A 24,575-nucleotide genomic window follows, 5' to 3' on the forward strand; every position below is an offset into this window, starting at 1 on the left:
ATTAAAAAGCTTTAGGAACTATACCTCTGAACGACACAGAATCTAGAGGATCTTAAGTTTAGGCTCCTGGAGGCCAAAAGATAACTTGGGGTTGGATCCCCAGGTGCGCTGTGGGCTACAGTTACGTGGTTCCAGGAGAGGAGTCCAGGACTCCAGCGTCCAGCATGGCAGAGCGAGAACACTCTGAATGTATAGAAACAACAGTCAGAATGAGTCAGGCATGTGGGCAGTTGGGTTTAAGATCAATGACAACTTGAGATCAAAGGCCTGTGGACTCCCCTAGACACTCCCCTAGGCAGAGGCTTTGGCTGTGGTGAGTGGAGTGCAGAGGCTCTCTCTCCTACCAGTTCCACTTCAGATCGAAAAACAGGTCGGCTTCCCCCAAGGGACCCATGCACACCGAGTGCAGTGAGCCGCCAGGCTCCTGTTGCCACGACTCAGAGGCCCCTGAATGCCCTCTTTGTCCTGCTCCTCGCAGCCAGGCAGGGCTCAGGGGTCCGGGAGGAAAGGCTGAAACTTGAGAGGGCCTGGTTTTGTGCTTTCGGTTTATTTTGGGATAATGGTAAAGGCCATGAATCCCAAGGGGAGCCAGATAGAGCCAGACTGTGCTTGATCTCTGAACAGGAGCCCAGAACGGCTCCCAGGCAAGGGCCCTGGACTGGGCATTGCTACAGGTTTGGAGGCTGGTGGTGGACAAGACGAGGAGGCAGGAGACCCAGAGTACAGGGTGGGACACGGAGGTCCCAGAGCTAAGCCAAGAGAAGGAGAGGGCTGTGCTGTGAGGGCAGGACCAGAAGAGGGGTGCTGAGGGGGGTGCTTACCCTGGAGTTCTGAACAGGAGGCGAGAAAATCCTGGAGGACACGGTTTGCTTCCTTCCGAAGACATCGGAGGTCGCTTCCAAAGTTTGAACTCATTTTCTCGTATGTTTTGAACAGGTAAGGCAGGGTGGTTAAACATCAGGCGAGCGCTTTCCCAGTGGAGGGCCTTGGCCGTGGACCAGGTCTTCCTCACAGCCTGCAGTGAAGCACGTTTCTGTCACAGCTCACATCTTTGTAGGATTACAGAGGTAATCCTGCATATCGATGTGGATGTCGGCTCATCTGACATGCTGACGTGGACAAGTATAAACTGAGAAGTCTTCCGTCACTCAGTCAGGCGCCAGCCGGTCACTGCTCTTCTGTGTATCATCCCCGAAATGGCATCGACCTCCTACAAGCTCACGTCCCTTTTTTACACGGAGGGCCGCACGTCTGCGCCCTGGCCTGTGCTCTGCTTTGTCTCTCATCAGGCTGGGGAATGGTTGGTGTCAGTGTGGAAGAGCTTCAGAGCTGTCAGCGTGGAGTCAGCGTGTTCTCTACAAATGCGTGCTTTTCTCACTGGTGCATTGTCAGGGCCGGGAAGAGCGCAGGATAGAGGGATGGGGGTGTCATTCACTGTGTGCTGACTGAGCACCAGTGTGAGTGTGTGCAGGTGTATGTGTGTGCACGCACACGTCTGTGTGCAAGAGTGTACATGTACTTGTGCTGGTCAGAGTACACGTATGAGTGTGTGTGCTATGTGTGCATGTGAGGGTGCGAGCATGTGTATGTGTATTTTGTGTGAGAGTACTTGAATGTGTGCATGTGTGTAGGTGAGAATACATGTGTGAGTGCGCGTGTGTGAGAGTGTGCATGTGTGTATATTATGTTTCCCCGAAAATAAGACCGAGCTGGACAATCAGCTCTAATGCGTCTTTTGGAGCAAAAATTAATATAAGACCTGGTATTATATTATATTATATTATATTATATTACATTATATTATATTATATTATATTATTATATTATGTAAGACCGGTCTTATAATAAAATAAGACAGGGTCTTATATTAATTTTTACTCCAAAAGACCCATTAGAGATGATTGTCCGGCTACGTCTTATTCTCGGGGAAACACGTACATGTGTGTACGTGAGCGTGTGTATATGGGTGCATGTATGAGTCTGTGTGAGAGCATGTGTGTGTGTGTGTGTGAGAGTGTTCGTGCCCACACATGCTAAGCTTTGGTTTGGCTTTCTCAAGTTGAGATGTGTGGCAGCCACTACAAGTGGATGTCAGTGGATTTACATTCCTGCTCGCACCCCTCCTTGCGTTTTCTCCCGTGCCTGTTTCCATCCCCCTTTTCATAAACTGCACTCCAGGAACCTGGCCGGTGCGTCTTCCAACATGGCTATGACTGTGTGGGATCCACCCACATCATCCTGAGACAGCGATCCTTCTAGGAAGTGTGCGTGGAGGCGCAGATGTTGGCTGCTGCCAAATGGTGGGCTGTGGAGATGCTGGCCTTGTGGAAGCGGCATTTCAGGTGAGGGGGTGTGTCCTCACTTCCGTGTCGACTCAGTGGGTCTCGCTGGCCCTCAGCCCAGATGAAACACTGAATGTCACTCTTGGCCCTGGACACAGCACTGGCCTTTCACTCCAGAGTGCAGACAGCCCCAGAGCCCACGCCCTTCCCAGGGAAGCTCGCCGGCCTCTGTCAGGCTTTACGGATGGAGAAACTGAGGCTCCAAGGTTTTCTTGGGCTTCTTTTCCTTCCTGAGCGGTCTGGGTGCTTACAGGAGGGTCTCGTGAACTCTACTCCTCCAACTCTAATGCCTTCACTTCCTGATAAGGAGGTCACACCATGGCACAAAGCACTTTTGGTCACCTACCTCTTCCTGGAACACAAGAATCTCTGAGGGTGGGACTGGGGAATACTGGTGTTTGCACAGGAAATGGAGGCACGCATTGACGCCACACGTGCCCGCCCTGCACAGCCGCAGATGGTGTCACCCATGGCATGAGCCCGAGCCAGGCGGAGCATAGTGGTGGCAGGCCTGGCTCCACGGGGTCTGGCACCGTCTGGTGTGTCTGAGCACAGCCCCCTGCAAGCTGCTTCCGTGTGCTGGCGACTTTTATAACTTCACCTGGTTAGAGAAATTTGTTTAGTGGTTTCTAAGAATATGGACCTATTGTGTCTATGCTCTGGAATTTGGCAAGCATCAGGACAACGTAAGTCTAAATTTATTGCTAATTAAAATAATTACAATAATCAGGGCTCCATCCCAGTCAGCAGCTTGGGGAAATTAAGAGAGAAAACCTTTTCTGAGAGTGACTCATGGCCAAGTGGAAATAGTGTTCCCAAAGCTTAATAAACTCCCCCTCAAATAACTTAAAAGGTGCTTTACACAGGCAGCTGTTGGTGTGGTCTGGGGTCTCTGTCAGATGCATGACTTGAGTGGGAGGTGGGAAGGGGCACAGCTGCTGGAACCAGACTCCTAACAGGACCCCGCTGTCACCACCGGGCTGCCCAGAGGGTCTGCCTTGAGAGCTGCAGTCTTTTTATGGCCTGTTCCCTGCAGTTTCCTAGGCACAGTGACTCACGGGGTCACACTCAGCCAGCAGAGTGCAGAGGCTCTGAGATCCTTGTGGGGACCTCATGGGTTCTGAATTCCTGTTCCCTCCCAGACCTGGCACACAGGTCCCGCCCGTACTGTGTCTCAGTCACAAAAAAGAGCGTCGTGCTAGATGGGACCCGAGCAGTCAGCATGGCCCACGGACGGGGCTCCACTTTGAGGCAGAGAAGGAGCGCTGTCCTGAGATGGGGCAGCCATCCCTGAGGGCAGACCCCTTAGTGCTCTGAGCCGCTGCCGGCCGGGTGCAGCCACTCCTGCTGTCAGGGCTTTGAAGGGCATCCATGAGGCACTTGCTTTCATGGACTTTCGAGATACAAAAGGCTTTCACTCATTTCCCACTCGGGCTGGGCACGGGGTTCAGAGTCTGCAAGGGACTCACTCTTGTCCCTAGTATTTCCTGGCACCTCGAGCAACGTCAAGGAGAAATTCATCTTCACATTCTGTCCTTGTTCTTGGCCACTTCCATGCAGAGATTGTCATTAATAAAGCTGGCGTCCCCATGTGCTGGGCAGCAGAGTCTGAAGGAAGGGAGAGACCCAGGTGTGAAGCAGCTGAGGCAGAGGCAAGACGAAGGGGAGCTGGCCTGCTGGGTCTCCCTTCCCCAGGCTTATCTGTTTCTCCCGATGTTTGGGGAGGGCAGAGAGCGTGGAGGAAATTTCTCTAGATTGGAAATCCAGGAGGCTGTCTCTCCTGTCCATCACAGGGCTTCAGCCCCACGTGCTCAGGTATGTGGTTCCAAAGGGACGTAATGTTTAAGAGCTTGGGTTCTTTCCCTGTATTTTCCCTGTTTATTAGCTGTGTGTCCTTGAGCGAATTCCTTAACCGGTAAGTGCATTTCCTCATCTATGACGTGGACTGATACTAATGGCCCCACTCTTATAATGAACCATGTGTAAAGGGCTACATCAGTTTTCTGTCGCTCTGTGACAGACCATCCCAAGACTTAGTGGGATAAAGCGACAGCCGTTTGCTTAGCACATGATTCTGTGGGTCTGTGGCAGTTACTCTGGGCTCGGCCAGCCTCACTCCCCCATTTGCATCACTGCTGGGTTGCTGGCAGCTGGATGGCCTACGATGGCTTCATTCCCAGGTTCTGGTGGGGGCAGGCTGCCGGCCAGGGCCTGGGACGTTTGGCTGGGCACCCTGCTTCTCCTAAGTGTGGCCGGGTCTTCAGGCAGGCCGGCTCAGGTGTGTTCTTTGGGGGGCTCAGAGTTCCAAGCTCTGAAACACAAGGTCTTTTCAAGCTTCTGTTTGCATCAGGATAAGTGCATCTCATCGGCAAGCCTAATGAGAAGGATGGAGAAACAGGACCAGCTCTTGATGGTGCCATGCTTGCAGTCCACACAGGCTGAATGGTATGCAGCACGTACAGTCACTTCCCACCCAGCTGCACCCACCCAGGCTTAGCAGCTCTGGCTCTGGGCCAGGCCCAGCAGCAGTGGTATAGGGTGACTGTGGTCTGTGCACAAACTTGAAAAGTTGCCATTTCCAGCGACCTGGAAGGCAATTCAGGAGTCAACAGTGGAGAGACAGCTCTTTGATCATCCTGCATCACAAAGTCTTCATGGACAACAGGACGATGTTGTGTGAAGACCCAGACATTGAGACTGAGTTAAAGGTGATTTGACTCTTTCAACCCTGTGTCAGATACTAGAAATACATATTGGTGTCCCCCTAGTTCCTGCCACAGGGCTCCTGAAACCCTTGTCATTTCCTAAGTGAGCATCTCTTATTCTAGTAGGGGAGACTCTGGGTGGCTCCGAATGGCTTCTGGATGGGGGCTGTCACCACAAAGACCAAGCCATGATTAGAATTCTTAGCCCCACGCCCCTCGTCAGGATGGAGAAAGGCTGGAAATGGAGTTAACTACCAACCGTGCCTATGCAATGAAGCCTCCATAAAAATCCTGGAGGTACAGTGTTGGGAGAGCTTCCACATCAGTGAACATGTCCACACTGGGAGGGTGACACACCCCAGTTCCATGGGGACAGAAGCTCCTGCATTTGGGAGCCTCCCAAACCTCACCTCTCTCTCTCTTCATCTGGCTGGTCATCTGTATCCTGTATCATATCCTCAAAAAAAACAAAACAAAAACACCTGAAAATGTGTTTCCCTGAGTCCCATGAGCCACTCTAACAAATTAATTGAAACCGAGGAGGGGTCATGGAGATCCCCAATTTGTTGCCAAATCAGGCAGAGGTTGTGGGTAATTTGGAGACCCCTGACTTAGACTTGGCATCTGAAGTGGGGGCCAGTCCTGTGGGGCTGAGCCCTCAACCTGTGGGATCTAACGCTATCTCAGGTTGCCAGTGTCAGAATTGAGTTAAATGGTAGAACACCCAGCTGATGTCACAGGAAATTGCTTGTTATGGGAAAAAACCTCCACACATTTGGTGCCCAGAAGTGTCAGAAGTGAAGTGTTCTGTGTGCAAGTGAAGAGTCACAGGCAGTAGAGTCACATAGGAAGGAAGACTGGGTGGTTTTTCTAACTCACCTCTTCTGAAGAGCAGAGGACTCAGCACACCTTCCATGTAGTTGTCACCTGTTTGTCGTTTCATGTGTGCGTAAAAGTGACACATGGTAACACCTGTCAAAACAAATCTAAAAGAGCTCTTTCGAGGTGATAAGAAAGCCTGTGTTGTTATTTGATCGGCCTTCTGCAATTTATTCTCAACCAAGTGAGCCAGCAGCAGTCTGCGGTCCTTGCCACACCACCCTCCCCAGCCCCTGGTGGTGCGTAAACCAGCTTGGAGGCCTCAGCCCTTCCCACCTTGATCTGTCCTCACTTTTTAAAAAATAATGTTTTGAGGGCCGGCCCGGTGGCTCAGGCGGTTAGAGCTCCATGCTCCTAACTCCGAAGGCTGCCGGTTCGATTCCCACATGGGCCAGTGGGCTCTCAACCACAAGGTTGCCAGTTCGATTCCTCAACTCCCTCAAGGGATGGTGGGCAGTGCCCCCTGCAACTAAAATTGAACACCGCACCTTGAGCTGCGCTGCCTCCTGGATGGCTCAGTTGGTTGGAGCGCGTCCTCTCAACCACAAGGTTGCTGGTTCAAGGTTCAACTCCCGCAAGGGATGGTGGGCTGTGCTCCCTGCAACTAGAACGGCAACTGGACCTGGAGCTGCACCTGACACAACTAAGACTGAAAGGACAACAACTTGAAGCTGAACGACACCCTCCACAACTAAGATTGAAAGGACAACAACTTGACTTGGAAAACAGGCCTGGAAGTACACACTGTTCCCCAATAAAGTCCTGTTCCCCTTCCCCAATAAAATCTTTAAAAAAGAAAATAATAATGTTTTGAGTACTTCTATGAGATGGTCACAAGAGGAGACACAGAAGATGCTCAGGGGGAAAAAAGTTTATTACACTCACAAGTCTTAGGGCCACACGGGGAAGCACTAGGTGACCCGGAGGCAGAAGACAGAGGTAGGCAGGTTGAGGTCATTGCCTATTTGTGGTTTCCACCGAGAGGCAGGGCTGGGCAGGGTGAAAAGCTGGGACTGGCTAGTTTGAATCATGCCAGAGGCTTTGGGCTATAGCAGTGGTCCGACGATGCCAGGCACCAGGCTGTGGGACAATTAAGGCAGAGGAACGCTGCCTGCTGGGTTTGGGGCCACACCGAGGCGTCTGGCTCTGGACTGGCTCCTTTGCGGATCACAGGCCTGCTCCCCTGGGCCCTCTGCTGTGTCTAAGAAATGGCTGGCCCAGTCTCTTCCCAGCCAGAAAGTCTTTTTAAGATGTCAAAACATCACAATACAGTGCGTATACAGAAAATAAAATATATACTATACAAAAATATTAAATACAAAAATCTGTACTCATGCAGTGGAATACTGTACAGCCAGGAAAATGAACGCACTAGGGCTCTGCGCAACGCGGAGGAATGTTACGGACATAACATTGACGGAAAGGCACAACCACTGAAGGATACAGTAGGATCCCCACCCGGAGACCTCCTCACTTCGGTTTTGACACCTGTGTGTGCAGGGCCAAATATCAGCGCTACGCTGCGCGGTCCAACACGGTGGCTCTGATGTAGTCGAGTGAAAGGAAGCGTTTAGCTCCTCAGTCTCACTGGCCGCTTCACGGGCTACACAGGCTACGGTATTGGACAGAATGGACACAGACGATTTCTGTCATTGCAGGTTTTACTGGGCAGTGACGACACGCTCATTCCCGTTTTCAGGTGTACACAGGACGGTTCTGAATGACGCTGCCCGCGGTTTTCAGCGTCTCTCTGGATTTGGGTTTGTCAGGCTGTTTCTTCATGACCAGCTATGCGTCACTGTTGGCAGGAATAATGCCTTAGGGATGCCACAGTTTTCGCAAACGTGCCACAGTTTGCAATCCTTTCCGCTAATCGTCAACTCCAAACCAAGCTCCGCCTTGCCCACGTGTCAAGCGCTTCCCTCGCTCTCGCCGCCAGCAAACTGGCGGCCACACGCCTCCACCAAGATGGCCGCGGCGCGAGGCGCCCGCCTCAGAGGGGTGTGGCCGGGCAGCCGGCAGCCAATGGGCGTGCGCGTCCGGCCGCAGCCAATGGGAAGGCAGCGCCCTCCGCAGCCAATGGGAAGGCAGCGCGGGCTGGACGTCGGGAGCCGCTGCTGAAGTAATGCGTTCTTGCTATGTCGGACTCCCGCGAGTCGGACGGCCCCTCAGACCCGGGTCCCCGGGGCCGCAGACGAGCCTGGGCTGAACTGCTGGGTAGGGGGGCGCGGGGGCCGCGGGAGTGGGCGGCTCTGGGCTCCGAAACCACTTCCCGGGCCAGCCTCGGCCGGCCTGACCCGAGAAGGCCCGGGTCCTCCGCGTGCAGGCTGCCTTCAGCTGGGCCCCGACCCCTGACCCTCCCAACTCTGGTCCCCGGCCCCTTCTCGTCCCCTCCACCTCCTGTCCCCAGGCACCCTGTCCTCCCGACCCTCGTCCCTATCCCCTTCTCGTCCCCTCCCAGCGTCGCTGTTTGTCAAACGTGAGGTTGAGAAAGACTGTTCTGCGAAGTGAGGATTTAAGGTTTACGCCACGCGTGGGTCCAGGAGCGCTGGGCGACTAACGTTCAGTGAGCTTAGCTCCAGCACCACATAACCTCACTGAGCAAGAATCAATCCCAAGAAACTAACGCTCGTGCAGTATTGCTAACCTAACCAGACTTTCCTGGGATTTCACCAGTTTTCCCCATAAATGTCCATTTCTGTCCCAGGATCCCACATCGCATTCAGTCGCTCATCTTCTGAATCTACCCCCATGGGTGACGGTTCCTCGTGTTTCCTTGTCTTTTCTGACCTAGACATTTTCTGACCTAGACAACAGACCAGGTCTGTCAATTTTTGGAACTCCTTCAGTTGGATGTGTCTGACATTTTCTCATGATTGGGTTGAGGTTATGCATTTTGGGCAGGAATCCCAGGGAAATAGCGTGCCTCATGTGAGGGGGTACCCGACTTCAGGAGGTGTTGTTACCTGAGTTTTTGAATAGTGCTGTGCTGTTTTAAAACTGATTTTCCCCCTTAGCGGGAAGAGTCAGGAGGCAGAAGTTGGATCCTGAGAGGGAACAGAAGTTACAGGAATCAGCCCTGAGCCTCCTGAGAAGCCATCTGAACTTGAATCACCTTTTGCTTGAGGTAAGGGGCGATGGGCGTGGCCTTTGCAGGCAGACTTAGGTTTGGGTTTTTTGAACCCAGCCAAGGCATAGTCTTCATGAAAAGACACTGAAAAGCCTCATGAGTATTGGGTAGAAGCACCCATTAAATGTTGACTAGGTGAGAAAAAATTTGGGAGCATTTATCTTTTTGGAGATAAAAGAAGTTCAAAAGTGAATTTAGTAATTCTCAAAAAGGCTTTAAGTAAGTTTCACTTTTTAAAAATGTTTTACCTCAAGATATTTGAGAGTAAGGCAGTAGGCAAGCATTATATACACACAGGTTTTGTGCACACACGGCTTGAATTTTAAAAAAGGAGTTTTTGTTTGGTTCCTAGGTAGAAGGTCCACCACGTAAACAATTGTGTCTCAACCAATTGATTGATGGTGAGGCTTGCGCTGATCTTTCTAGTTCATTCATCGGTGAGTTCGAGCTTCATTTTCTTACTGTATTGAGTCATGGAAGAGCTTTATAAATTGATCTTGACTTACTTATAATAAGCAGAAATTGAAACTCCCCCAGATAAAGGTTTTCTGCTTATATGTGTAGTCACAAAAAAGTCATGGTTTTGTGACTTCGTTGGGGTTTGTTTTGAGGCTGTTATTTAAAAAACTGTTTGCTCAACATGGGGCTTAGAAGCAGTAGGACCCAAAGTGTCCCTTGGAAAAATGTGGGACAGTAATGTGCACATTCACGGAAGTGGTGAAAACAGGTTGTACTAGTGGGGGAGCACGAAGGAAACCAGAAATATGTTTCTAGGTGCCCACCTTTCAATTTGAGAATATGACATAGGGAAAGTTCTGTGGGAATAACAAAAAATAAGTTATTTTCTGGTCATTCACATTTTTATGACGTAGTGACTGTCATTTCAGAAAGAGATATTTACTAATTCATTAATTTGTTTTAAATTTCTATTGAAATGACCTTAAATGATTAGCTTGGTAAAATATATTGATTTTTTCTGCCATTATTGTATTTGAATTACACAAATTATGCATCGTCATCCCAGGGAGCCGAGCTCAGCCACTTTCTTGTGTAGACTTTTGGATGAAGGCATAAGAACTTATATAAGAAGCTTTTAACCTTGACCACAGAGATATAAATAGACCCTTAATTCATTAATTTTTTAGTTTTTCCTGCTGAGGTAGTGGCTATCCTTCTTATTTGTACTTATATAGAAAAGATAAAAGCCTTGTAAATAAAAACAGAAATTATTTTCCTATGGATACACACTGGAAATAAATGGCTAGAAATTAGCAATTTTTATCTTTCTACCATAAATTATTTCTTGACCATAGCAGTTGATAATTTTTAATACTGTCATTCGGAACCTTTGTAACTACTGTAAGTATTTTCACTTACATATTGATCTGTGTTTTCAGAGCCTCAAAGATAAATTGGCATGTGCTACATTTTCCTATCTTTTTAAAAAATTAGGTTTGGAAGTCAAATAAATTAGAAAACAATGTGCTCATAGGCACTATCAATTTTCAGGCTGCCTGGCATCTCTCACTTTATTGAGTGCAGACCAGAGGCTGATCTGTGAGGAGGCTGGTGGCTGCCTGTGGGCCCAGCACCCAGGTTCCCTCTGGCAGCCCACTTGTGCCTGCACTGCCCACCAGATGCGTGGCACAGCATTGGAAAGCAGACCCAGTTTCCACTCAGACATCATTGTAAAGATGGTGGGAGCCAGTCTTTGACACTGAAGTAATTAGGAAAACAGGAATTCATTATGAGCCTGCTGTCGTTACCAGTGTGTTGTGCTCCTTCGGAAAAAGTTGATAAAATTGTTAATCAGAATATATCTGCCAAGCTCCCTCGTTTATGTCCCGTGGGATACACAAATATGTGTGTGAACTTGGGATTCAGATGCTGCCTCTGATGGTCTCCTGAGCTGCTTCAGTCATGGAATTGTCTTAATTTTATACCTTGTGTCTTTCCCTATAGGTCTATCCTTGAAAAGGCCATTTTCTGTGGTGCTGCAGTGTAAAGAAGGCATTTTAAACTACAAGTCTTCTGTTGTAGATTTTGTTGTAGTATATCTCCTGTGTTCTGTGTTGTCTTTAAGGCTCTGCTTTGCGGGATCAAGCCTCGCGGCTGGGGGTTCCAGTGGCAGTGCTGTCCAGCCAGATGGTCGCCTCTAGCCTTGTGCAGATCTGTGAGGCAGGTGCAGAGACCTCCCAGGGAGTGCTGTTGGACTCAGAGCAAAGAGTAAGATGCAGCACGGGTGGGGAAACTGTACTGCTCGTTACTTTTAAGCTGCTTGGGAAAATAGGATATTTCTATAATATTGTTTCAGGTATTTGCTTATTTTTTTTTTAAAAAAATTTAACCTCTCTTTTCAGAATAAACTATCTTCCTTGCTAGAGGTCACTCGATATTTATTAACACACAGTATGTTCTCCCGTCTGTCCTTCTGTCAAGAATTATGGAAAGTACAGGTAAATTTGAGATTGTAACTCTGACTTGGCTATGGGTTCTCAAGTATTGTGAAGCCATCAGAATCCTTGTGTTTCCTTAGGAATCACACCACACATCTCCTTAATTATGGAGAGTGGGCGAAAGCATTGAGCAAATGCCCCTGGATGGGAAAGAAGTACCCTCAGTTACTGTATTTGTTAATATTCACCCAGCATTAGTAATACTGTTTCAAATAGAATATAGCACGGAAACAAGTTCTGCCTTCTTAAATAATTGTGATCAATTTTCCAGGGCAGTGTAGTCAACTAGAAAGGTAGAATTCTAAAAATTATTCTTACCTGTCCTTTTTTGAAACATTTTGAATTCATTAGTTTTACAGCTTTTTGAACAGTTGAAAGAACTCAAACTGCTTGGTTATTTAATGAAATCAGTAAGTTGAAAAGAGAGGAAAGAAAAACCCCAGGTGATGGTACCTTCCTGGTTTCCCCCCCCCCCCGTTGTTTTATTTAGCATACATCCCAGAGTGCAGTTGATCTGTCAGGTGTGGGTACGGTCCCTGCACCTACGGGCACCTACCTCGGTGGGGGAAGGCAGCTGAAATACAGGCGCCCCCAGGATTGCAGAGGAGAGCGGGCGATGGTCTGATTGGACAATTGGGAAGGGCTTCCTAGGAGAGCTAGAAGGGGCGTGGAGTGAAGGGAGAGTGTGGGTTCCTGGCTGAAAAAGGTGATGGGGACAGATGAGCAGGATGACTTGGGGCTGGGGTGTCTGTGTGGCAGGAGGGAGGCCTCGCCGGGAGAGGCTGGAATGAGAGACAGGCCTGATCGCAAAGGGCCTGTGCCACATCCAAGAGTCCGAACCTTGTCCTGAAGGCTCTGGGGACCACTGAAGGGTTCTAAAGAAGAGGTTGATGTGTCCGGTTTATGTTTGGGAATCTTGTGTTGGCCATAGGAGAGAAAGTTCTAGAAGTGGGTTAAGCTGGAGACTGGGCAGGGCTCATGTCTGAGCCTGCAGGACATGCGGTGGGTACGGGGAAAGAGGGGGAGGGATGAAAAGTGGGGATGGGGCGTGTCTGAAAGCTTGGTGAGTTTTATAACCACGGTGGGTAAAACATTTATTTTAGGCTGTGCTTGTTACTCCACTCTAGTTTGCCATAGAGCATGGTGGTTCAGAACACAGGCTGAACATTCTATAGGCAAATGCGTCCTGAGGGACTCACGGTACTGTCATTTTCTTCAGGATTCCTTGCTGCTTGAAGCTGTGTGGCATCTTCATACAGAAAACATTGTGAGCCTCCAAGAGCTGCTGGAAAGGTGTGATAATTTAACATGGCCTTAATCTTCCATAATTTATTTTTTGTGACTTAGTCTAGTGTGACTTGTTTATACATCAAAGCCAAAAGTCACCTGGAGAAACTATTACGGTCACCTCTGAACAACATGGGCGAACTGTGTGAGCCCACTTCACATGGATGTTTTCAGTAAGTAGAGTCGGCCCTCTGTATCCATGGGTTTCACGTCTGTGGACTCAGCCAACTGAGGATCAAACACACTATTTTGGATTTGCGTTTGGGGGTCTGCGGATGTGGGGGCCAACAGTGTGTGCATCCATCTGTGGCATTTCACTTGAGTGTCTGCAGAGTTTGGTGCCTGTGGGGCCAGGGCCTTGCCCCACGGATCACTGTAGTTAAGGGCACTCAGAAGCTTGACGTGCATTTTCAACCCCGTGTTGTTCAAGGGTCAGCTGTACTTTATTATTTAAAGAGAACGTTATTTTGTAATTGAAGTCGTATCATGCACAGACTTAGTAATGTTTTCTTTGTATACGATATATCATGTGATACAATACTTTTCAAAACTAAGAAAGAAGCTTTCGGGTAAATGTGGTTGATAGTCTGTGTGCACATACTTTTATTCCCTCCTGAAATCTCACCAAGAATCAGAAAAGGGATTTTATAAAAAGGTGTAACCCACAAAGATGGGGCATGGGAGAGGAGACGGCCGCAACAGCGTTTGGGAGCAGGAGGCGGCTGGACCAGTGGTAGAGGACTCAGCACCCTGAGGGCAGACCTGTCCCGTGCAAGCACCGTGGAGACAAGGGGGCCAGTCCAATGTGTTCGTTCTTCCTATTAAAGACTCAAGCGTTGATGGCACCAGGTGCCTTTTGATGTCAGGGTGAAGGAGACAGTGACCAAAGCAGAATTGATTGAAAGCATATTTCAGAAGCATTTGGAACCTTGGATCGCTTGCCTTGCTCTAGGCAGCCAGGCAGGTGCCCCTCCCTAGCCGAACAGAAGACTGGAGGCTCATGTTGTTCCCTGGTTAGGAAAAGCAGAGGGCATCCAGTTTAGAGGGTTGTCCAGCAGACTTGAAAATTCCCTGTTGAACCCACTGGTGGTGTTCCATGGGAGTCACATCTGGATTTAAAAAGTTGGCTCTTCATACCAAAAACATTCTTGATGATTCAAAGAAGGAAAAAAAATGAAATTACACAAGTGCTAGAAGAAATCATGGAAGAATGTTTTTATAATCTTGAAATGGGAAGGCCCAGATAATCCAATTTAAAAATGGACAAAGAATTTCACTAGACATTTCTCCAAAGAAGACATCCCAGTGGCCAGTAAGCGCATGAGAAGACGCTCAGCGTCACTAGTCATGAGGGAAACGTAAACCCGACAGGTGAGACAGGTGAGGGTTCTCCCACATCCGGGCTTTGCCGACCACACGGGTCGTTCTCATGGCTCGCGCCTGAGGTGACAACTGATAGCCGATCACTGCTGCTGTCTGATTACAGAACTGTCTGTATTATTATTACGGAATGGCCTTTTCCCCCCAACAACAGTAAGCTTGTCCAAATAAATCAACTATTTTCAGTGATGATTTTTAACGTCCCTAGCGGCCGTCCCTGACAACTCTTCTGTGCAGCTGTGACTTCTTGGTGTAGAATGGCTCAGATGGTTGCTAGGTAATTGTCGGTGGCCTAGGCTTCCTCCTGAAGTGAGTGGGAAAGAAAGGGGCCTGATGGCGACGGAGTGATGGGATCAGTGTGCTGTGTGCTGTGTCCCCAGCCACGCCGACGTGCAGGCCATGGTGGCATGGCTGTCCAGGAGCCTCCAGTGTCTGTGTGAGCAGAGTGAGCAAACAGAAGCATCCGGTCAGCATGCCGACACCGCCAGGGCTGTGCTTTCTGGTGAGTTCTTGATGTGGGTTCTGGGTAGAGTCCGTTGAGATCAGCTTTTGCTGTAATCATCAGTGGGAAGCAGAACAGGCTTCTCCGCCATGCAGTGTAGTTGGGAATGGAGGTCACTGGCTTTTCGCAGGTTATTTTAAAATGTGCCCGAGGAAAAGCAGAGTGGGGACTTGGGGTGGGACTTGCAAGCTTGGGCCTGATCTGAGTCCAGACGTGGGTTCGCCGTAGGCACCTTTCCCTTTGAGTGGGCCCGGGCCCCTGCGGTTCTCTGAGTCAGCGGCCCCATCCGTCACCAGTGATCCCTGAAGAGTGAAATCTACAAGGAAATGAAAAATGAGATGAGAAGTGGAGTATTCCTTGTGGATTTTTTTCCTTTGCAAATGATATATTCCTTTTTCCTAAAAACTGTCTTGCTGGTGTGAGCTACTCACGATTCCTGATTCCTGTAATTGGGCCCCAGATAATTTAAGTTCAAATTGGAGATTAGACAGAAATTCTTTTAAATTTTATCCCTCTTGATTCTAATCTTTCCAGAAGGTTTGTCCGTTTCCTGCCTCATTCCCCAGAATGTAATGCTTTCAGGTCCTTCTGTAAAGGCTCTTGCATCATTGGTGTAGGAGATTAGCTGGAGAGGTAGTCTATAAGAAATCCTTAGAAGCTACCTTTTTGCTTAAGAGAGAAAAATCTTACTTAAAAACTTGATTGCAAGTACAGTTCACCCTTGAATAATGTGGGAGTTAGGGTTATCGACCGCTCACACAGTCGAAAATCTGCGAAACCTTAAGTTGGCCCTCTGCATACATGGATGCCCAACCTTGGATTGAAAATACTGGTTTTGACCCGAAGTTGATTGACTGCAGATGTGACTCCTGGGAGGGCTGACTATTTATTTATTGAGAAAAACCCACGTGTGCATGGACCAGCAGTTCAGACCTGTGTTGCTCAAGGGTCAGCCGTGTTTCCCTTTCAAATAGCACGGCAAGGAGAAGGGTCCAGTTTAGTCGGCTTTGCTCGGTTGGGCTTGGTGAACACTTGTGCACGGGATCTGTTGGGCAGGTACCTGCAGGGCTCCCCGGGGCCAGGGGCAGGTGTCCCAACACTGCATGTGGGCCCTCCCCACCAGGCCCCTCTGAAGTGCATGGTCTGTGGAATTCGTGGGTGCCCAGAGAACACAGTGTATGTAAATACTTTGGTTTTGTGGTTTTCAGATTTTGTGCAAATGTTTGTTTTGAGGGGATTTCAGGAGAACTCGGGTCTGAGAAGAAATGTGGAACCTGAACGGACGCCCCAGGTAGGAGGAAAAGCCAAGTGCAGAATGCACATAACTGGCCTCATTAGGAAATTGTGTGGCATAAAGGGTGGCCCTGTCCCATGTCGTACCTTTTGGAAGCTCCTGGACCAGTGCCTGGCCTTTTTATGCTCTGATCATGAGATGCTCCCCGGGTGGTGTTACTCCCTAGTCCAACAGATGTGGGGGGTGGAGACAGCAGTGATATCTGCCCCCATGTCTTCTGGTTTCCAACGCTCTCGGGGCTGAAGGTCTTCACTATGGCCCACAATGCAGCCTGTGCGTTTAGATGAGAGAGCACTTCACGGGGTTTGAGAACTCTGCACTGATGTTGACCGAGCCCATGCGAGCCAGATGCCACAGGAAGTGGGGCTGGGAGGCCGGCAGGATGCTGCCAGGGCCCTGGGCAGTCTCGGGGTGTCATGACACACACTTCCAGAAAGTCTGCCTTTTCACTGTCTGGTCTCGGTATCAGTGTTGGGATGATATGTAGACCTAAGAGGAAATCTTAGAAGTGTACTTCTTTGAAAAGTCAGTTTCCTCCTTTACTGTAGAGGAACCAGTTTTCTGGAGCGGTGCACGTGGTTCCTGCAGTAATGGTGGCCCCACTGTCGTTACAGATCGCTGTGGCCGTGCTTCAGAGAATGCTGGCTTGTGAGTCAACTGCTGGGTGCCGCACACTGTAAATGACTGAGTTTGCTCATGAATAGTCGCAGTTTTCTGCCTTTCTATTTCGTGTTTTACCTGTTTGTACATTTCTCCCTATAGTCCCAGTACTGGAAAACCCCTTTCTTTGTTGGCTGTGATTTAGTATAAACCCACTGTCCACTTTCTTTCCTGGCCCAGTACTTGCTGGCTTCACAGTTAATCTCCAGAGCTGTGTACGACCACATTTGACAGTTCATTAGGGTACATTTTACTGTCTACATATTTTGACTTTTTAAAGGCTTCACTGAGACGCTTGGAAGCCTGAAGGACTTGTGTCATCTGGGGGTTTAGGCAGCCTGGGAGGTCTGTAACGTGCAAATGAGGGGCTCTTATCAAAGACCCACTACCTGACTTGTTGAAAAATATTTGCATTGCTTTTGATACACTGTGATGGTGTGCTGACGACATGTGTTTCTGCTGCCACCTTCTGCAACAGTCGCACTGGAAGCCTTGGCTGCTGGCGTGCAGGAAGAGTCCTCAGTGCACAATGCAGTGAAGTGTTGGTATGTTTCTGGGGCGTCTTGAGGGTGGTTCCTGCTAGGTTAGAGGTCCTGGGTATTTTAGATACTCTGGAAATACCAACAAGTGACTCCTGAGCACACTTCCTCTGCCATTGTGTCAGCAGCAGGAGCAATAACAGCTGAGAAGCACTGCAAACGCCTTGGAGATGAGGCAGGAGGCCGGGTGCCCTTTCTGTGGGCTCTCCCCACCCCCCATCCCTCCAAGCCCAGCTCCTGCGGGTCAGACACATCCCTCTCCCCACCCAGGGCGACCTCCTCGCTGTCTTGGCTCTGCCCTCTCGGCCGTCTGCAGGGCTTCCTACAGCACAGCTGCAGTCACCTTCCTGCTGAGCCCACTTGCTCCAGGGCTCCTGCCCAGACCCACCAGTGGCCCTGGTTTTACTGCGTTTGCTTTCTCTCCATGGCTCTGGAGGTGCACATGGACACACTGTGGGGTGGACATAGGATTGTCAGGGTTCGCTTCAGAGTCACATGGGTGAGGCCATCCTGGAGGATGGCTCTGTTCTGGGAGAGCAGGAGAATTTTCCCACATTTCCTGACTTAGTGAATCTCTGTAGTTCCGTTTCTGTACTCCACAATATGTTATAGTCCTCAACCATGCTCCGTAATGCAGTACTTTATTTAAACAGCGACAACACTTTTGTTTTCTAAATTTTATGCATTTTTATGATGTGCGGACGACATTGTTCAAACTTACATCCTGAGAGTCAGATAATGATTATGGATCTGCTTGTTTCTTTTTGAAGTTTTTGATTAGTTGCCAGTACTTAAATAAAATCAGACATCCCGTAACACTCTGGGTGGCAAGCTGGGACCCTGCCCCTGCCTGAAGGAGCGGGGCCTATGATTCTGTCTCCTCGTTGCATGTGTGACTTTGCGGCAGTTCACGTCTCTGCTGGGACCCTTGACTTTCTCTCCTGAGGAACTGGGGTAGGGCTGACCCTGGCGCATGCCCCACTATCAGTCCTAGTCACCCTTCGTCCCTTCTGACCTGTCAGTGATGCCCTGCTCCCTCTGACAGACGGCCCTCCATCCCCCCTCCCACTCCTGTCATGGGACATCATTGGCTCCAGGAACAGTTGCTGTGTGTGCCAGGCACTGTACCAGGGGCTCTGCGCAAGGCTTGGCATAACCCTGCTGTCTCTGGTTCCCATTTCATAGATGGGGAGACGGAGGCTTTGCAGTTTACTAGGACCTGGGCCCCCTTGGGTCACACAGTGGCCCCCTGGCACACACATGCCACTGGTTCTGCACAGGCCCGGCCCTTCCTGACCCATCTGACCTCCATCTCCTGGGCTCGACGGGCATCTCTGTTGCTTGCTTGTGGTTTTCTTTCTGGTTGAAACTACACTTCCCTCAATTCTATTTCGAGTCTGGTAGAGACAGCGTTTCAGGGTTATGGAAAGGGCAAGGCTGTGAGCTGGGGGCCGGGACCTTCAACTCCATGGCTGTTTTGCTGGACAGAAGTGTGTCTGATGCTGTCAGCTGAGGTGGTGACGTCTTGGAGCCTGGCGGCATCTCCTTTCCTGAGAGCCTCTTTCTGCTGCGTTTGCAGGTTCAGCGTGTTCAGTGGACGCACGTACCGCAGTATGATCCCGACAGACTGTCCAAAGAGGTTTGTCAGGCACAGTCTGACTCAGATACTCACCCACAAGCCTGTGCTGAAAGGTGGGTCCAGAGCCCAGTTTGCTTGGGGACCGTGGCCTCCCATGACGGGAGTTTGGACCCTGTGTTAATGCTGTAAGACACTTTGTGGCTGTGAAGGACACTATCATTAACTGTCCTTTCACTTGAAAGGAATGTGTTCTCATAAAGAAAATTTAGAATTAAAGTTAAGTGTGGAAAGAATTGTCCCTCCTCCCGTCACCAAAGTAGAAAAATCTTTAACATGAAGTCTTTCTTCTGGTCTTTTCTAAATAGATTTCTGAAAACAGTTATACTTTAAATTCCAGTGTTCTGTTTCCATGTGTCATATGTCATAACCATTTTCTTACTGTAGTTGCCTGGCATTCTTAAAAGTATTTCCTACTCATGTCATCTACCAATGAGTGTCCTTTGGCTGATGTCACCAACCCATCAGTGACAGACTGTCTGCAAGTTTCTGTTACTAATAAGGCTGAGCACCTTGCCCTCTGAGCTGTCCCTGTGCCGTGGCACATCCCTGGTGGGTTCCCGAGTGTGCCCTGGACACCCCCGACAGGCTGTGCTGCACTTCTTGAGGGCTTTTCAACAGTATCCTCACTGATTTCTTATTGACGGTTAGAGTTTAAAAGCAGCAAAACTAAAATGTAATCGAAGGATAAGAAAACATTTACAGCAACATGATAGAGGAATACCAGCAGGTAACTGGACTAAGACATAGGCTTTTCATAATATGGAACATGGTTACTAAATGGAAATGGGGGACCTCACTACCTGAAAAAATACAAATGAACGCAGAGCAGTTTTTAGACACGCAAGTGCTGAAACAGCACTTTGGTGATTGCTGACTTGACTTTTTTGTCTGTTTTCCTCCTGGATGAAGTTTCTGATGCTGTTCAAAGGCAAAAAGAGTGGAGCTTTGCGAGGACCCACCCCCTGCTGACCAGCCTATACCGCAGGGTGAGTGTCAAGGTGGCATGCACCAGGGCCATCTGAGATCTGCTTCCGGAAAGCTCTGTGGGGCCGAGACGCTCACAGGTACAGCCATCCACGTCTGGCCCACCAGAGCTGACTGCTGCAGAGACAGGCACGGTGTCCACTGTTGCAACTGCATGTTGTGTCGGGCGGGAAGTGGGAGAGAGGGGAGCGTCCGGTTCCTGCCCAGCCAGTGTTTCGCTTGCACAGCTGAGGGGACCTTTGGTTTCAGCTCTTCATAATTCTGAGTCCAGAGGAGCTGGTTGGCCATTTACAAGATGTTCTGGAAACACACGAGGTGAACTGGCAGCACGTGCTCTCCTGCGTGTCTGCACTGGTGACCTGCTTCCAGGAAGCACAGCAGCTGGTAATCGGTGCGCTCTGGTGGGGTCCTGTGGCACGTGTGCGTGACTCGTATTGTCGGCAAGCCCCTAGTGTTTGCGGATGAACCCGTCATGAGCCCGTCGCAGTGTCCACCTCAGCGAGGATGAAAGTCCTCAGCTGCCCAGAAGGTGCCCTGTGTCCTGGGGGCTGCGCTCTGCCTCGTGTAGTTGATGTTTGGCTTCCTCTGGTCATTATCCTGTCCCCTGAAATTGGTGCTGGGCATGCCAGCCCTAGCCAGAAAGTGGCTGTTTCTCCTGGACGGCCCGTCTACCAGCTGTGACTGGCCACTCTCGCCTAGACTGGGCAGCCCGTCTGCTGGCCCGAGCCTTTGAGAGCTTCGACCTGGACAGCATGGTCACCGTGTTCCTGGTTGTGCGTCAGGCTGCTCTGGAGGGCCCCTCCGTGTTCCTGTCCTACGCAGACTGGTTCCAGGTGGGTTACCTTTGCTGGCGGGCAGGTGCTCCCAGCAGGTTGTCAGCATGTCCCCCCGACTCACCGTCGGAAGAAGGAATGCGTTCCGGGCGTCAGCTCTGCAGGGGTGACCTCACAAACCCATACGTACCTCTTGGCCTCCCCCTGGGGGCCTGCCCCTCCCCAGGGTGCCCCCTCTCCTGCCTGGCCGGCCTCTTCCCTCCCTTCCGGGCAAACACGGTCAGGCAGTCAGGAGTGAGAGCCCAAGGTGCTGCTATTGCAGAGTGTGGTGACGTCAGCTGTTTCCCGGTCAGTCTTGGAGAAGGTGTTCGGAGGTTCCCTGGTGTCTTCCTCTCTGTCTCCACTACGTCTCTGCAGCTGTCCCCGGCTGCTCAATCCAGGCTTTTGAGGCTCCGTGAGAATCCAGGCCATGCGTGCGGATGCCTTCTGGATGCCAGCTCTGAGGTCTGGCGCGTGCAAGTCTGTCATTCACAGAAGCTTTGGGTGGTAGCTGTGCCTCTTTGTGGAGAGCTCACCTTCCCGGTTCCACGGGAGGCAAGCCACTGTCTGCCAGCTGCATTGGTAGAGGATGGTGGTCACGGGATTCCTTCTTTATTCTTTTATTTGCCTAAGTTCCTTCCGGTCAACTTGTGCTGCCCCAGCCCTGGGCAGTTGGCCCAGGGGCTCCCACTGGACATGTGCAGGGTCGATGGCTGCGTCGTCAGGGTGCTGAGGGACTAGCCCCAGAACCCACCCCGCACTCGGGGCGGCGGGTAAAACTCAGTTGGCCTCGTTTCCATGTTTGCACGTCTGTATCTGCTGACCGCTTCGCCCAGGTAACTCCTTCATGACCAGTGTCCCCAGGCCTTACGTTTTTCAGTTGTCAAGGCAGCACACCTGGGAGAGGAATGCTGCTTTTGTGTGGTTTTGAGGGTGTTTTTTTGGTTTTCTTTGTTTTGCCTTTTGTGATCACTTTTATCAAGGTATAATTTAAACAAAATAAAGCATACTCAATTTCAGTGAATGGTTACATGAGTTTTGACAGGCGTTAGGCGTATATTCAGTGTTTGCAGATCTGTTGTAATACTTATTTTTAGGACTGCTAGAACTAAATAGAACAGTTTGATGTTTGCAAATTGGAGCCCCTGGGGTTGGGAATATAGTTCATATATAGTTCATAGTTCATCATAGTATGTACTTGGGTGTAATTTTTCTAACTATGGAAAGAACGGCCTTTTTCCGTGTAGTAACAGTAAATACTTTGTAACCTCACTCTGGGATGTGTGTTACTTGAGACACTTTACATACAACAAGTGAACTGTGGGTGTTCTGTGGGGTTCGTTTCTGCTCTCCGTGGTGTCAGTATCGAGGAGCTCTCTTGGTTGAGTAGATGTTGGTGAGACTCAGGAAGCCTCTGTGTAGACGGATTAAACGGAGGGAAATGACCCCCTTGTACTGGGGTGGGAGGGTGTAAGCTGGGAGCTGACTGGCGACGTGGGGGGCTCCCTTTTTGTCAGATGGTGTTGGCGTCTGCCCACACCATCGTAGTGTTCAGAATTGTGTTCTCGCTGAGAGAAGAGCTGCCCCCGGGTCCTCCCGGTGATTAAACAGCGACCCGCAGCGTGTGAGGGTCTGTGACACGGCCTGGTGACAGGACTCCAGGTTGTTGGGGCGTGGAGCCTGGTTCTGTTTGGGCCCCTTTGGCTGTGTTTTCGGGTCCAAGGCCTGTGAGAATCTCCTTCTCCCCGGTCTCCCCTCAGGCGCCCTGGTTCCTGGAAGGTCTGCTGCTTCTGCTGCTTCTTTCAGTGACCTGAGGGCCTACCCTCTTCGGCTGCCTCTCCTACAGTGATGTCATGCCCTGGGGCGAGTCTGGGAATTGTGTGTTCACTGTTTGGAGTGGCCTCATCCCATGGAAGGGGTCTTTGTTAGGGCACAAAAGACACCGCAGCTACCGTTTCAGCCTATGTCTTTAGTCGAAGTGTGGCCATGACATTAGAATGATCTGAACCAAAATGGCTCTGTGGTTTCTCTGTTTTTGAGGCACACACACCGCGGAGCGTCCACCACCCATGCCTCTCGCCCCTCTACCCTTCAGGCCTCTTTCGGGAGCGCAAGGGGCCCCCACAGCTGCAGCAAAAAGTCGCTGGTCTTCTTCTTCAAGTTCCTGTCAGACCTCGTGCCCTTTGAGGCCCCCCGCTACCTGCAGGTAAGAAGCTGACTGCTGGCACCTTCCGCTCACTTCTTCCTCAGGCCAAGGAAGGTCCCCAGGGCGTCCCCTGGTCTTTCCTGAGCAGGTGACAGTACAACCAAGATGTCCGTATGTGTTCAGTGCCAGTGTTCATGACAGTAAAGGGCCAGCAGTCAGCACAGTCATCCCTGGGAGGTGGCCTGCAGGGCTGGGTCAGCCCTTCCGTGAAGCAACCCCGAGTGCACGTGCAGGAAGAACAAGGTGTACACTTAGGTGTGTGCGGTCCCATTGTCGCTTTTTACGAATGCTGTTTTTCATTGAAGGAGAATAATCCGGTAGAATACACCCCAAACTGCCAGTGACTGTTACTTCCGGGTGTGGAAGACTTTACATTTTTATAACAAGCCTGTATTAATCTCATGATGAAAGTACATCTTTCTGAAAGCTTTTTTTTTTAATTGGACACCTATACCCAGCGTTCATTTTAAGGGGCAGGGTACCTGGAAACTGATTCTCACCTTTTTTTGATTAAGAAGTTTCTGTTACATCCCAAAGACTACATATGTAGTACTAGGATGGAAGGTCGAATGAGTCATGCCCAGCACAGGAGAAGAAGGGAGCGCTGCCTTCAAGCCTCCGGGTCTTCCCTCCTCACCTTCCTGAATGCTTGAGCCTCACCTACCTGAGCACCGTCTCCCCGGGCACGTCCTACCTGGGCACCCCCCCTCAGGCACCGTTTTCCCGGGCACCTCCTCCGGGGCACCACTGTTTGTGGCTGCAACTGGCAGCCTTTCAGATGGAAAGGGGCCTCATGATTGGTGGCATGAACGCCACCTGCAGTGATGGGCGCCTCCCATTGGAGGAACGAGGAAAGGCGTGCAGAGGAGGTCCTGGGGTTTGGTGGCTGAGGGCACAGTGCCGTCCCCCAGCTTACCCACTCAGGATTCCGTTGGTCCCACCTCCAGCTTTTGTCCTCGGGCTCTTTGGCTAATTCTTTGACTTTCCTGGCCTCAATATAAGTGCCTCCTCCAAAGTCACCAGCAGTTGGCAGACTGATGTCCTGCTCCGTTGTCCACCTGCAGGTGCACATTCTCCACCCCCCACTCATCCCCAGCAAGTACCGCTCCCTCCTCACGGACTACGTCTCGCTGGCCAGGACACGGCTGGCCGACCTGAAGGTGAGTCCAGGCCGCCCTCCCCTCCGACCTCCTGCAGTCGCCAGCACCTGTCTGGGCCCTCACCCTCTCGTCACATCTCCTCCGCAGTTTCCTATAGAAAACCTGGGGCTCTATGAGGACTTGTCTGCAGCCGGGAACGTCACGGAGGTATCCCTGCGGTGCTCAGCAAGCACAGTTGTGTCTCTGTGGCGCTGGGCTGAGCGTGTGAGCCTTTTCTGTCCACGATCTGGCGTGTCTGGTGCAGTGGGAGTGTGATGGTTATGCAGCAGTGTTGCTTCTCTGATTCCTGGCCCATGCTGCTCACAGCAGGGGCATCTGCCTGTAGGAGACCTCTGTCCTCATGGGCTTGATGGGAGAGGTGGGCGTGGGACCGTGGAGAGGCTCACGTTTTACTGGAGTTACAGGAAAAGGTGCCATTTGTATAAACCACTGTCACATGGCCATGTGGCCTATGTGTATTTTTAAGACCCTCATACTTAACAGTTGTGAATTGCTAGAGAGCTCCTCTAGATGCTGTTAAAGTGAATATTTTAAAATACTTAGTGCAGTTTTCCATTTAAGATTTATTGCTGTTCATGAGTAGCCATTTCATAGTTTTCT

General features: G+C 50.3%; 1 protein-coding gene and 1 long non-coding RNA gene across 3 annotated transcripts in view; both read left to right on the forward strand.

Annotated features, from left to right (window-relative positions):
- The first annotated feature begins 1,908 nt into the window (after positions 1 to 1,908).
- LOC117034364 (uncharacterized) lies at positions 1,909 to 6,295 on the forward strand. Its single transcript, XR_004425078.1, has 3 exons — positions 1,909 to 4,787; positions 4,925 to 5,050; positions 5,171 to 6,295. It is a non-coding gene; the product is annotated as an uncharacterized LOC117034364 (long non-coding RNA).
- Positions 6,296 to 8,030: 1,735 nt separating this feature from the next.
- Positions 8,031 to 24,575, forward strand: part of FANCA (FA complementation group A) — a 39,519-nt gene continuing 22,974 nt past the window's right edge. For both annotated transcript variants that reach the window (XR_004425183.1, XM_033128968.1), the window contains exons 1-17: positions 8,031 to 8,143; positions 8,944 to 9,053; positions 9,409 to 9,493; positions 11,140 to 11,282; positions 11,417 to 11,512; positions 12,732 to 12,805; positions 14,560 to 14,681; positions 15,890 to 15,972; positions 16,590 to 16,623; positions 17,114 to 17,180; positions 18,754 to 18,866; positions 19,723 to 19,799; positions 20,047 to 20,188; positions 20,497 to 20,630; positions 22,705 to 22,815; positions 23,880 to 23,975; positions 24,063 to 24,122. Coding sequence is in view for 1 of the 2 variants with exons in the window: in XM_033128968.1 (XP_032984859.1) it covers positions 8,065 to 8,143; positions 8,944 to 9,053; positions 9,409 to 9,493; positions 11,140 to 11,282; positions 11,417 to 11,512; positions 12,732 to 12,805; positions 14,560 to 14,681; positions 15,890 to 15,972; positions 16,590 to 16,623; positions 17,114 to 17,180; positions 18,754 to 18,866; positions 19,723 to 19,799; positions 20,047 to 20,188; positions 20,497 to 20,630; positions 22,705 to 22,815; positions 23,880 to 23,975; positions 24,063 to 24,122 (1,626 nt within the window). In the remaining variant the exon portion in view is untranslated. The remainder of the gene's footprint in view (positions 8,144 to 8,943; positions 9,054 to 9,408; positions 9,494 to 11,139; positions 11,283 to 11,416; positions 11,513 to 12,731; positions 12,806 to 14,559; positions 14,682 to 15,889; positions 15,973 to 16,589; positions 16,624 to 17,113; positions 17,181 to 18,753; positions 18,867 to 19,722; positions 19,800 to 20,046; positions 20,189 to 20,496; positions 20,631 to 22,704; positions 22,816 to 23,879; positions 23,976 to 24,062; positions 24,123 to 24,575) is intronic.

The sequence above is a fragment of the Rhinolophus ferrumequinum genome, chromosome 15, assembly GCF_004115265.2.
Source record: "Rhinolophus ferrumequinum isolate MPI-CBG mRhiFer1 chromosome 15, mRhiFer1_v1.p, whole genome shotgun sequence".
NCBI classification, from domain to species: domain Eukaryota; kingdom Metazoa; phylum Chordata; class Mammalia; order Chiroptera; family Rhinolophidae; genus Rhinolophus; species Rhinolophus ferrumequinum.